The sequence below is a fragment of the Strix uralensis genome, chromosome 5 (genome assembly GCF_047716275.1).
Source record: "Strix uralensis isolate ZFMK-TIS-50842 chromosome 5, bStrUra1, whole genome shotgun sequence".
NCBI classification, from domain to species: Eukaryota; Metazoa; Chordata; class Aves; order Strigiformes; family Strigidae; genus Strix; species Strix uralensis.
This window is the reverse complement of record NC_133976.1, coordinates 7557788-7571049: the sequence shown is the minus strand read 5'-3', so window position 1 is coordinate 7571049 and position 13262 is coordinate 7557788. Positions and strand designations below refer to the sequence as shown.

The 13262-nt window shown below is 50.3% G+C and overlaps 1 protein-coding gene across 1 annotated transcript in view; it reads left to right on the top strand.

The window, feature by feature from the left end:
- The first annotated feature begins 1482 nt into the window (after positions 1-1482).
- CCDC3 (coiled-coil domain containing 3) overlaps positions 1483-13262 on the top strand; it is a 45907-nt gene continuing 34127 nt past the window's right edge. The window contains exons 1-2 of the mRNA XM_074869315.1: positions 1483-1895; positions 2858-3032. Of these exons, the coding sequence (XP_074725416.1) occupies positions 1483-1895; positions 2858-3032 (588 nt within the window). The remainder of the gene's footprint in view (positions 1896-2857; positions 3033-13262) is intronic.

Genomic DNA, 13262 nt, shown 5'->3' with positions numbered 1-13262 from the left:
CATTATTTCAAACACCAGTCATGGATGAGGACTTCCCTATACCTGGCACAGCACAAACGTGGAACAAAAAGGCACCTTCTGCTCCCAAGAGCTCCTAGTCCTCGTAGAGGACTGGAGAGGCAGATGGAGACAGACAAACGGAGCATGAGATTAAAGGAACCAGCCAGAACATGCTGTCAGACTTTTAGTAACCATCACAGCTAGGGAGAGATTTAACTGGGACCACGTCTCCATGATATTCATATTCTTACAAAAGTTTTTAAGCATTCTATGCCCATTCCTGACTATTATCCCCAGTGAGATCAGATGTGGGAAAAGGAGAATACGGAAATAGAAAGAGGCTATTTCGAGCTGCGAGTGATGCGGGGCCCCTGGGGATCCTCGGGAGAAGATCCACAACAGTTCATATATGGGGAGAGGGTCAGTCTCTGAGCCATCTGCCCAAAATCTGGAGAAGCCCAAAGCTGCCTTCAGTAGAAACAGTAGAAAGCAAAAATATATCGAGACCTGGCTTTTTATTTCTATCTTGCTCAATAGATGTATTTTGAAAAAAGGTTGCAGGCTGCTAGGAAGAGCTGCTCTCCTCCACTTGCAGGTTTTTCTCCATCCTCATTTGAAGTGGGAGAAGTGGGTGACCAGGTTACAAGCTCCACCACGCCCCCCCGCCCGCCCCCCCCCATCCTCAGTTTCCCAGGCTCTTCTTTCCCAGCAGGAACTGTGCACAGCCGCCTGCTCTGCTGGGACCCTGGGCACTTCCGTCACCCTACGAGCCACCCCATCACCTCCGAAAGCTCTGGGTGCCGCCAGTGCCCACCCCGGGGCCGGGGGATGCCTGGCAGCCGCTGCCCTCCCCCCGGGGCGTGCTTGCCCTTCGCATCTCTGCTCTTTCACATCTTGCCTCTTTGCGCTCTCTGTCCTGTCCACCTCTTCCCTTTGCATTCCTCCTCTTTGCAACTCTGCCTTTGCATCCCTCCCCTTTGTATCCCTCCCTTTTCACCTCCCCCTTTGCACCTCTCTCATTTACATCCCTCCCCTTTGCCTCTCTGCCCCTTCGCATCTCTGCCTTTTCCCATCCCTCCCCTTTGCATCTCCGCTCCTCTCATCTTGCCCCTGTGCCCCTCGACCCTTTTTGCCTCTTTGCCCCTTCGCCCCCCTGCCTGCTTGGATCTCAGCCTTTGGATATCTGCCTCCTGGCACCCTCCCCACCCCCCCACCCCCCCACCCCCGTCCCTTTGCACCCCCTCCCTTTCGCTTTCCTGCCCCTTCGCATCTCGCTTCTCTGCCTTTTCCACCCCGGCCCTTTTGCACCTCTCCCCCAGCCCCGCCGTCCCCCGCAGCCTCCCGGGCAGCCCGCAGCGGCTCCGGGCCGTCCTCCCCCCCCACCCCCCCGCCTCCAACCCCCCCTAACCCCCTCCCCTGCCCTGCCCTGCCCTGCCCTGCCCGGCGCGGCGCGCCCCCGGCCCGGCCGCGGAGCCGCCCGCGATGCCGCCTCCGCCGCGGCTGCTGCCGCTGCTGGTGCTGGGGCTGGGGCTGGGGCTGGGGGGGCGGGCGGGCGGCGGGGGGGGCTGCCAGCTGCCGGCCGAGTGGCGGCCGCTCAGCGAGGGCTGCCGAGCCGAGCTGGCCGCGATCATCGTCTACGCGCGGGTGCTGGCGCTGCACCCCGACCCCTACGGCGCCTACAACTACCTGCCCTGGCAGAGGGGTCCCCCCGACGGCCCCCAGCAGGGAGCGGGGGGGCTCTTTTATTCGGCCGAGATCGAGCTGCTGTGCGACCAGGCGTGGGGCAGCATGCTGGAGGTGCCCGCCGGCTCCCGCCTCAACCTCACCGGCCTCGGCTACTTCTCCTGCCACTCGCACACCGTCATGCAGGGCTACTCGTATTTCTTCTTCCTCCGGTGAGTCCCGGGAAAGGGGGGTCCGGGGCGGGGGGGGTGGGGGGTGTCGGCATCCCGGCTCCGGGGCATCTCCGCGGCCGGGGGGATGCGCGCCCGTCCCTGCCCGGGAGGCTTCGCTCCGTCCCGCGGCCGCTCTCCCCGCAGCGCCTTCTCCTGCGCGTCCACCCGCAGTTCCATCGGGAAAAAAACCCACACCAAACCCATAATATTCCAACTTTGCCGGGCAGCAGACGTACGGGGAGCTGTTGTCGAGGAGCTCCCGGGTGCTGCTGCTTTTGTTTTTACGTCGGGACAGGTTCGCCAAAGTTTGGCATATGGGAGTTTAAAACTTATCCCCAAATACTCACCCGATAGCTTCCTCTTGGCTCTCCCAAGTCCCAGCCAAATCCTGTCTTTGGGCTCATCGAAAGAATAAGAAAATAAACCACAATGTGGGAACAGAGCCATTGCCGTGACCTTTCAATCCAAGAGCGTTTGCGAAATACTACTCAGTAGCTTGTTTCGAAATACTTGGTATATGCTTACACTGGGTGCGTAACGAAACACAGTTTGATGCTGCCTAGTGTCTGTGGCAGTATCTTTCAACACGTTTTACACAAGTTATTTATTGACTGCTTGAAGGAGTACTTAAACTCCAGGATCAAGGGCAAAGTGATGCAAATTCAGTAGGAACCATGGGCCAAAATATAGATTTGCCTCATTCATGGGGGTTCATTGATGTCTGCAGGGTGGTAGGAGCCTGTGAGATCCTTCCTGCTGCTGCCTGGTCCAGTCCTCCGCGGTGGAAATTGCTGTCTTGGCAACTAAGTGCCAGGAGAGCTGAGAGCCACGCACCAGCTAAGTCTGTCTGTGTGACTTTGGTGGCACTTGTTGAGCCAGACTGAAGTATGATGGGTGACTTCTGTGTGAGAGAAAGTGCTGTTCAGCCTCACAGCGGGCTGCCCGTGCAACTTGTGTTTCAGAATGGATGAGAACTACATCCTCCTGCCGCACGGAGTCAACTTCCAGGAGGCTATTTTCCCGGACACCCAGGAGAACAGAAGGATGTTTGCCAGCCTTTTCCAGTTTTCTAACTGCTCGCAGGCACAACATGTGTTGAGCTTCTCCAGTGACTGGGAGATTCAAGAGGACAACCGGGTAAGGGATTTATTTGCTCTCCAGTGCTTGTTTTCTAAGTGGGCACAGGCATTCCCATGTCTTTTGCAAACATATATATATGAATGCAAGCAGCAAGTCCCTGATTTTCCTGGTCCTTTGGTGGTATCACTGGCAAAGTAACACACTGGTGGGGAGGTGTTAAACTCTGTTTTCAAAGCTGACCTCTGTGTTAGCTCTTTAGCTTTCCATGGACCTGAGCAAAGCTCAATATCAACCTGTTCATGAGCAGTAGGTTAGAAACCAGCATTGCTTGCAATCCTGTCTTACTCTACCCAGGTCGTTCCTGGGTTTGCTAGCTCTAGACCCCATACTTAACTTCAGCTGAAGCGTTCAGGAGTAGAGCTTTGGGTTTTTACTTCTGTGTTCATCTCGTGTAGCGAGAGCAGTGCCTGGACCATGACAGACTGTAAGGGATTATTCTTACTTAACTCCACATAACAGCATAAACATCTACTGAACTAATCGCCCTAAGCTGTCTTTGTAGAAGCTGGAGAAGAAGAGACTGTTGAAGGCATGTTTCGTCTGAGTGATGAGGGCATGGCTTGTCTGAATGACGCCGGCACCTACTTCGGAACAAGCTGAATGAAATGCTTCTTTCTCCTCTCAAGGGAGGCCACAGCAAGTAGTTCACCCTCTGGGCTATCCTCCCTTAAGAAAGTACATTTTTAGTACGGAAAGTCCAATGATGGCCATTGTTAGTGGCTTCTGAGCCCCTTTATGGAGCGTAGTGTGTGTAATAAATGCAGGATTTTAATAAATCCTTCCTTGGCAGAGAGGAGCAACCTGCAGTTTGTGTGTATGTTCTGGATGTGCATATACATTTGCAAAACTGGAACCTGGAGAGCTGTTTTTGTGCCAAACCCTGTTTTATGAGGCTGGTGGTTTCTACTGGTAGCTGAGAATATTTTAAGCTTAGGTAAGGATGGACAGGACATGTGTTATCGCTTGCGTCTTCTGTGGATTCATCCAAGGCACAGTATTTACATACAGCAGTGGATGCACTAGTGGCTTGTTTGGGAGATGGATGGAGGGAACTTGGTAGCTGGCTGAGCCCTTTCCCTTCACCAGCTGGCCGACTGCCAGTGTACAAAGTTTGAGCTACTGTGTGACCGTCTGGCCAGTGACACAACCCTGCTCCTTGGGATGACCTGTGAGTGAATGTTTCTCACAGCTGATATTTTGAGGAGGGTGTGGGGAACGGTGATGTTCAAATATATATTTGGGGACAGCAGCAGGAATTGATGTTTAAGAGAAAATGAATCATCTTACATTTAGATTGCAGAGCCATAACACTTGCTGGGCAAGAAGGGGGAGGCGGAGAGCTCTGGTCACAGCCCTGCCTCCTCCCTGCCAGCCCGCAGGCTCCCCAGTGCCCCAAGCAATGTATTTGGCAAGTAAAGGCACTGCTGCTGCCAAATCCACAGATTTTGCTCTGGGGGAGCAAAGTGGTGTTGGGGGACCACCAGATCCAACTCCCAGTATCTGCTTGTGATGCCTCTGCACTGTTTACTTAACCATGCGGAGCTAAATGTAAGGGATCTTGATGGGTTGGTGCTCGTTTATGCCAGCAGTGAATCTCTCCGGTTAGCTTTAATGGAAATCACAAGGCAGAAACCCTCAGGGTAAGCTGGGGCAACTGGAAGCATATGTATCAAAAGTGCATTTCAGCTGTTGCGCTCTTTGACCCCCGTGCAGCTGTGAGCAGACCAGGGGGGGGTTAGAGCTGCTGGTCACACAGACGGGGGCTGGGGGCTTTACATACTTCAACACCCACCCATCGAGAGAGTAAATTCAGCGCAACTGAGGGACACTTTGTCTCCCCTTCATAATGAAAAGTAAAAACTTCCTCTGCACCAGTTAAAAGTAGTCTGGACTGACTGTGCTCCCATTCAGCTCCTGCATCTGTGTTTGCCCAGCCGAGCGCCGGCTCCTGGCACCTGTGTGTCCCAGCCTGGGAAGGGGATGGTGTTTCTGGCTGCCGTGGTGTTAGGAATTTGTTCCTCAGCTCTTCCCAATGGAGGTGCCCATGTCCAGGGTCCAGCTGTCTCGAGCATCTTGCTCCTCTCTTTGCCTTGTCACATCTGATAGTGACTTTCCTGATGCCATCGCATTTGCTTGCATCCCATCACAGTGCAAACAATTTCCATTTCTGAGTTGTTCCATGCTGTCTCCTGAGCTGAAATCTGTGGTGCTGGCTTCGTGGCACAGAAAATGAGCATTACTTGGAGCATTATGCTTGAAGCTTTTTGGAAAAGAGGCTCTTTGGCAGCCTGGGGACACCCCAGGAGGCTTCTGCGATGGTGTCAAATTGTGGAGAGTTTGTACAGAGAGGGAAGGGTCTTCTGATGAGGCTCACACTGCAGTGCGGCATAAAGGGTCTCACTAACAGCTGTGTACTGACATAAATTGCTAGTTAAAATTCATCACGGATGTTTTGTGCAGTCAGAGAACAGAGATGGAGACACTGAGATCCTCAGAGCAGAAGGTAGCTGGGGTGAAGGTCTGGTTCCAGGAGTTAGTAAGTAAGGTCCTGCCTCCACATCTTGGGACAGCTGTGTGCAGGGACATCTTAAAAAAACAGCTCTGTCGAAAAGCAGCATGCCCAAGTGGGTGATGAAATCTCCTGTTTACAGCTGGATCCCGTACGCTGAAAGACTTTTTGAATCCCTGTATTTGCTTATGGCCCTGTGCCTTACTCTTGATATATTTCTGGGGTGGACATTTTAAGGGAGAATTTGGCACTGGAAGCATGTGCAGTTGCAATGAATAATTCATGTTTGTAGCTCTGGGGTGCTCAGCCAGAAGGTGAGAGAGCCCCGTGATGGGTGAACCTCTTTTGCCTCATGTAATGCCGCTCCAGCGAGAGGTCCCTCGTGTGGGGTGTGCCTGAGCTGGCTGCAGAACAAGGGACCCAAAAGTGACTGTTGACATACCGTCCTCCTGCTCACCCTCTTCTCTCTGCCATGCTCCCTGCATGCAGATAGCCTCGCCTGGGCTGTCCCAATGGGTGAAATGAGGAAAACCCTGACAGCTCCTTCTCCTCCACCCAGCAAACATGTCTGATGATGCCAAAGAGAGCAGAGAGATGTGCAGGAACTTCTCGATGCACTGGAATGCACAACCTGCCTTTTCCATCGCAGGAAAACCCTTTCAATTTTTATAAAGCCCCATGGCTCATGGTGAAAGGAGGCCAGACCCAAGGCACATCTTGTTGGGGATAATACATTTCTCATCCTGGGCCTGCTGCTGTTGCTGGAAGCTAATTCCAGCTGCATTTTTAAGCCCCCTGCCGTCTGGGCTGAGGGCCAGACACTGCTTTCCATAGTTTTCCAATAACCCCATAGTCTCATAAATTCACTCAGGTGCTTGTTCTGGCCACTCTGGAGAGCAATGGTAGCTCCAGCTTTCGTTTCTTTAGGCACTTGCATTTTGGCTTCCATGTTTGCAGAAGCAGTAATTAATTGGGTTCCATCCTGACTTCTCTCACAGCCCCTTATTGATGTTTGCAGACCTCCTGCTTTACTCCAGCTTGCAGTCACAGTGGTTTCTGCAAGGTTGTTGCTAAAACTCCGAGTTCCCACCAAGTTTGGGGTTGGAGCTGGGTTTGTAACTAGTGGCTGCAACTTCTCACATAGTGAGGGGCCCCTTCTTGCAGCACATTGCAGGTACCTGGGTCCCAGGCTTGGCCCAGTCCCAGAGCTGATGTGGATGGAGATAATAACATAGGAACACTCCTTTTTCCCTTTTGGAATTACAGTTTTAGTCAATTCTTCCCACTCTCTGCCCCTGGGAGAAATGCAGTATTCGCCTATCCAAGGAAACTTGCAGTCACAGCAGTTTCTTTTAATAAGGTGCTTTTATTAAAGAAAGGAACAATTAAGAAGTAATAAAAACCTAATTAAAATTCTTAAAAGCTCTGTGTTTTTACCCAAAGCTCATGTTGACCCCCTGAGGGAAGACCCCCAGATGTATCAAAGAGTTTGCAAAGTCTGACAGCCTCCTACGCAGGCATGCCAGGCTGTCCTGCGCCGGCTGGTGTGCAGCCTCTGGGTCACCCCTGCCTCAGGAAACCTCTTTTCCTTTACCCCCTCTTTCCCTCAGTGCTCACAAAACCCTGTGTGCCACCCAGTTATTCTCCGGGGCAGCCAGCAGTGCTGGTGTTTCATTACTGATGCTTTTACTGAGAAACCTTGAGAGCTTTTCTTGCTCAAAAGGAGTCCAAGAGGTCAGACTTTTTTTTTGGGAGGTGGGGATGAGCATTTGCTGGTGCATCCTTCTCCAAGGATGAAGAGAGGGAACTGGAAAATCCTGAAGGCCCAGAAAGCATCCGAGTGTGCCAGTGCCTCTTTCTCACCACACAATTTTCTTATGGTTTAGTGCTAAATGACACTTTCCTGCATGCAGGGGTTTGATTTCTGCTTGCTCAAGCTGGGAGGTGGGAATCGTCCCTGCAGTTTCCCCCCTCTTGCAGTGCCTGCTGCTAAACCTGGAGGTGATGCAGTGGGTTGGGATTGAATCCTGCCCCCTGGCAGAGTTTTATCATTTTAGTGCAAATCTAGAGGCTCTAATTTCTCCTCCTGACTTGACCTTCTGCAGGGTTGTTCGACCTCTTAAATAAGCCCTCGTTGCCTCGTCTGCACAGGAGAGATTACACCCACCAAAGTGACTCGAGGTCTGGTGATAATAAGGTCTATAGAAGTGTCAAACAGCACTTGTCATTATTTATTATTCAGAGGGGTTTTAACTCCTGGTTTTGTCAACAGGTTGATAGGGAAACATGATCTTTTGGCCTCCGTTCCAGCTTGCTGTGAGCTGCAGAGGTACTCACAACCTGGGGCCCTGTGGTGCTTCTTTTACAGAGCACCTTCCTCCCCTTTCTTTCACACAGGAGAGTTGCAAAATGACCCTGTGTGCATCATAATGAGGGAATTAACAGCAACATATCAAACTGATCGTGAGCAACCGCGAGAGCGCTAACACTGTGATAAAACCCACAAAAATTAAGGAGTCCAATAATTTCAATTAAGCCTGGCGAGATTGCAGGCAGAGATTATATCTTTTATTAAGATTCTCTCCCTGCATTGCCTGTTCTCCTCTCAAGCATCAGAGCCACAGCCACGCTGTTACTTCAATTGATTTAGATGAATGGATTTGCCTTCTGAGAGACCTCCAGAGATTCATCTGGGTAATAATAAAGCTTTTATGAGAGTAGTCAGTGTCCCAAATAAAAAGCAAGTTAATTAGTGGGTTAGCAAGGCAGACTACAAATATCTGCTTAACATCTTTGGGCCTGGTTCCTCTTGTCCAGTGGCACTTTGGCTGCTGTAACAACCTGATGATCTGATTAGGACACCTGCAAGGCTTTGGAGCGGCTGAAAAGAGAACCGGACAAGAAAAACAATGTAATTGCATAAATGCCCTTGCCATTATTATGGAAAGCAAAAATTAAATTAAATGGCATTCTTCCTCTGCGGAAGTAGAGGAAATAGTTTCAGAACTATTTGTATTTTAGCAAGAGCCATGTGCATGAACTGGGAGCCACTGGGTCAGATCATTCCCTGAACCCATCTGGGCAGCAGCACATTTGCTCAGCAATGGTCCCAGCCTGTCTCCTCTCTGATGCTCTCAAGCAGGTGGATGGTAGCGAGTCTCATTCAGCGACACTTCACAGGACCACGAGGGCTTAAATCACAGAGAAACAGCTGCTTACACAGAAGCTCTTTGGGCTACCAGAAAAGGGCTCACTCACGTGATGTTTGCTGTGGGGACCTGTTTAGGTCCATCTCCCCAGGCAACGTGCCCCTAGAGAGGGGAAAAGAAGAAGGAAAGTTGGGAAAGTCCCCATAATTTTTCCAACTGCCCTGATTTTGAGTCTGGACAGTGATTAAATAGTATCATGGCTAGATACCTGCTGGAGAGATGCCTGTGACATCTCTGGAGAGAGCCTGAGCTGCCTTGGGTGCAGGGAGCAGAGCTCTTCCTGCTGTGGCGGAGATGGACATCAGTGATGCTGAAGGTGACTTTGCTGTGTGAATCATGCAAAGCCTGGCCACTAGGAAAAAAAGATGATAACTGTAATGGATTTCAACTGAAATTTAATCCACGGTATCCACCGAGATAAAATGAAAAAGCAATTTGTTTTTTCTCTTTTAAAAGTTATGGACTTCTGCTCTTGAGGAGTTCCCTCTCTGCTCCAAGTGCTGGGAGAGGAATCGCAGGACTGGAAAATGCTGGTCGTGGAGTCCAGAGCCAGCAGTTTTAGGGGAAGGACTGGTCTGGAAAAGAGCAGGCAGCAGCCGGGCTTGGTTAAGACAGTTTTCTTTAATTCCCTTGTACTGGCCTTTTGTGTTTGCTTGTGGCATAAGCCGCATAAAGGATCCTCCCTTCTCTAGTCCTAAGTCACTAGGGAAATAGAAAATATACTCAGTTCAAAACAGTGCTACGTGGCAAGGGCAGGGCAAAAAGACCTCGAAATAAATGAAAGTAAGGTCCAATATCTAGAGGCTTGAAAATCCTGTTTTACATTTGGTTTCTTGCCCTGCCATTTGTTAGACGAGTTGTTGCTCCATTAGCCCAATAGCATGATGGAAAGTGTACGTCGCTTCTGGGTTGTTTTAATAGTGATTAACAGCGCTTTTGTTTTTGTCCCAGAAACCCACCCAGAGCGTACCCCCTCCCTATGATCTGTGTTTAATTTGAATACATGTAAGCAATATTAGATGAAATGGAGAACTGCTGACAAGTGTCTGGGATGAGGGAAGACCACAAGACAGTTGATACGTTTGGGTAACATCCCCAAGAGTCTTTTGGCATAGAAATGGTATTGACTCATTTCCAAATATTCCCACCCAGGCCGTGGTAGGGGACTCTTGGAGGTCTGATTGGCATCTCCTTATCAATTTTCTGTCTTCCCACATGCACACAGCCTGCTAAAATACAGAATAAAAGATCACAAAGGAGTGCACAATAGTCTTGTCCACAGGATGTTTCCATTGCATATGGTCTTTATCATATTTATAGCATCCAGAAGGTGTTCTGAGCACTCCCTGGGAGAAAAATGGGGAAATTTCTCTGTTTTAGAGTGTCTCTTTAGAGGCATCTTATTTCTGTATCGGGAGGCAGGTTGGCAGCCTGCCTTATACAATGCAGGAGGGATGACCTGAGGTAGCATGGGAACATTGAATTTGATATCAGTTGCGAACAGTCTGAATTTGGGGTTAAATAAGGATCTTTTCCCCACCCATATGAACTCTTGTCCGGACTGGCAGCCATGATCAGTGGGGAGCTGCTGAGGTGAGGCCCCCACTTAGCACCCTCCTCGTGCCAATAGAGGTGCAGGATGAGGTGAGAGGAGTCCCAAATCAGTGTCCCAGCTCCTGGTGAACAAGTCTGGACCAACTTGCTGCCTATTAAGCAATGAGGATTACTCCAGAGCACAGCTCTCTGACTATGTCTCAGGCACATCCAAGTACATGATATCCTTAAAAATATCCGTTTTCCAGCCCGCCAAGCAAGGAAATACCTAGACAGCCATGGGTTTGTGTGTGTATGTACACGGCTGCCTCCTCCAAAGGGCGAAACAGCAATCCTTCCAGGAATTGGCAATGAATGAAGACCTACATGGCTCCAGGCTGCTTCTAATTATCCAGAGCCACACTTTAAAGAAGTTCTGCCAAATGCACTAAATCATTCCGGATTTTGTGGCATGATTCTATCTGCTGCTGAACATGAACTTGGTGTCAAGCAGGCATCTGACCCCAGTCCCAGGACACCTTTTTGGCTCTTCATCTGGCTTCTTCCACTGCCACAGAGTGGGAAAGAGTGGGTGGGAAATTGCTGGTGGCCACAGAGGCAGTTGGTGGTTGTGGGCTGAGCTCTGCACATTGAGAGACACAAAGATGGGGCTGAAGGGACTCCATTGTCTCTCCTGTGTTTCAGATCTAAGACTGCCTGGAGGGGTGCTGTACCCTTGGGATTTCTAGACCAGGGGTTGTTGAAAGACCTGAGTTGGTGCTGCTGAGCACAAATCCTGACACACTGCTTGCTTAGCAGGACAAAGATTTTTTTTGGAAGCCCCTGACCACGGACTCTTAGCCAAGGGCCAAGGCAATGTGTTTCCCAGTCATGTTGGAAAGATGCAGCTCCCTGGCCATAGCTAACTCCATGGTGTGCAGTGCAGGTAGGATGTTGCTGCTGGTGTCTGAGTGTAGGTAGGAGACACAGGACTTCTGTTGAACTGGTTACATTCCCTCTGTGTTAGCACACAGGTGGGAGATACCTCCCTCTGGGAAGGGCAGTGGAAAGTTTGAAGCTACCCTGCTGAGCATCCACATGTGTAGGTAGGCTGGGAATTGCAGCACTGTAAAGAGAGGTGGACCTCTCGTCCATACCCTCTGGGGATGGCACTGTCATGGGAAAAGCAGCAACAAGAAGACATGAAGAGGCTGACTCCGGTCCCTTGTCTCCTTCCTTGTGTGTGAGCGATTTGATTCCTCTGCTTTTCTGTCCTGCCCTCCTGTTCATGGCCTCCCCAGTGTGGGAAGGTAATAGAGGACACCCCACCACACTGCAAAGGGTGAAAGCACTGGCTGGCAAGGGGAGGCAGCTGGTGGGGACCCAGGCAGTTACTGGAGCTGGGAAGTGAAGTGGAGCAGGGGAACACGTGCTTGAAAGCTCTTGTGTCTGCGGCCAAATCACCTTCCTCGACACAAGTTCCCGTACTCAAGGTGCTCCCCCAAGTATTTGGGACCTGGCCTCCAAGGAGAAGGGTAGAAAGTGGTGTTCTTGTGAGGTGGATGTATTATCTTTCTAACCCAAGACAAAACAAAATGTGCCGTCCAAAGAAGCAGATCATGGGTGTTTTTTGATCCAGTCATGCTTATTCATACTCATCTCACAATTTTTCACTTTTTAGAAAGTAGAGGTACTGTTTTAGATTTTGACTTAGATTTTAGATTTTGTTTTAGATTTTGACTTTTGACTTTCTGACTTAGCCTGAGAGCTACTGGAAGATGCTCAAATATGACTCCCAGCATCCCACTCACAGTGAGCCACTGGGACTATTTCAGTGCTTTTGACTGTGTTGGGAACAGGAGGGGGAAGCAAACATCTGAGCTGGGTGCACCTGGCTCTTCACCTGCTTGGATTTTCCTAGACCTTGGTTTGGACCAGCTGTTTTGGGGAATACATTCAGAGTGAGTCTCATGCAAGTTTTCTGGGTCAAGCCAAAATGAATGAGAAAGGTCCCCAAATTGTGTTGTTCAGCCCAGTTATGCGAGCCACCAAGCCCCTCTGTAAATCTGCAAATCTTTAGATGCGTTAGGTGTTTTTGTGTGTGCAATCCATGCTTTGTGTTGGTCAGCAGTTGGGAAGGATGATTCATGTGAACCAGCAGTCCTGGGCCAGGATCTGTCCTTGATGCACATGCTGCTCCTGCAGGCAGTGGGCAGATCCAATCTTGGTTTAGACGCTGGCCCCAGTTGACCTTGAATCCAAGGAAAAGTCATTTCTTTCCACTCCTCTCTTTCTCTGCCCTGACCCACCTGTGAGATAGATACAGAAAAAGATGGAGCAAAATGTTTATTAAAATCAACAGCCACCGAAATCCAGCTGGCAGCTGGCAGACAGGACACCTGTAATGCTGCCTGTAACCAGATGAGATCTTTCAATTTGGGATGTATTTTCTCCCAGCCCATGCATTTTGATGTTTATTTTCGCAAACAGCAAGCCAAGTTGGCTCTGAGGCAGCAGTAGTTCGAATTCCTAATGGAAGCTGCAGACGGAGCCTTTTAAAGCCTGTCCTGCCTCTGCCAGAAAAATTCCCCTGGAGAAGTGTCCTTGCCCTGTTGTGCTCAGCCAGGAGCAGCCATGCAGTGCCAGGCTTGGCTTCACCATGCTCTGGAAGCACGCAGCTCCTTGCAGCGGCTAATGTGAAGTGACAAAACAGAGTGGCTGGTTTCGAGGGACGGGGAGTATAAGGTTTTGGTGTGACCAATTGCAGCTGGTTGCTGCTGAAATCATTGCAGGTGCCTCTGGCAGCTGACACAGTGACTACCTCCTTTTGCTGCCCCAGTTTGCCGGCTTTTTTTGGAAGAACACTGCTGCAGCTGTTAGTCCAGTTATCTGTAAAATGAATGACAGTGGGGAAAAATATACTGAGGGAGAAGCAAGTTTCCATGACACTGTACAATGTGAAGGGGAAATAATACG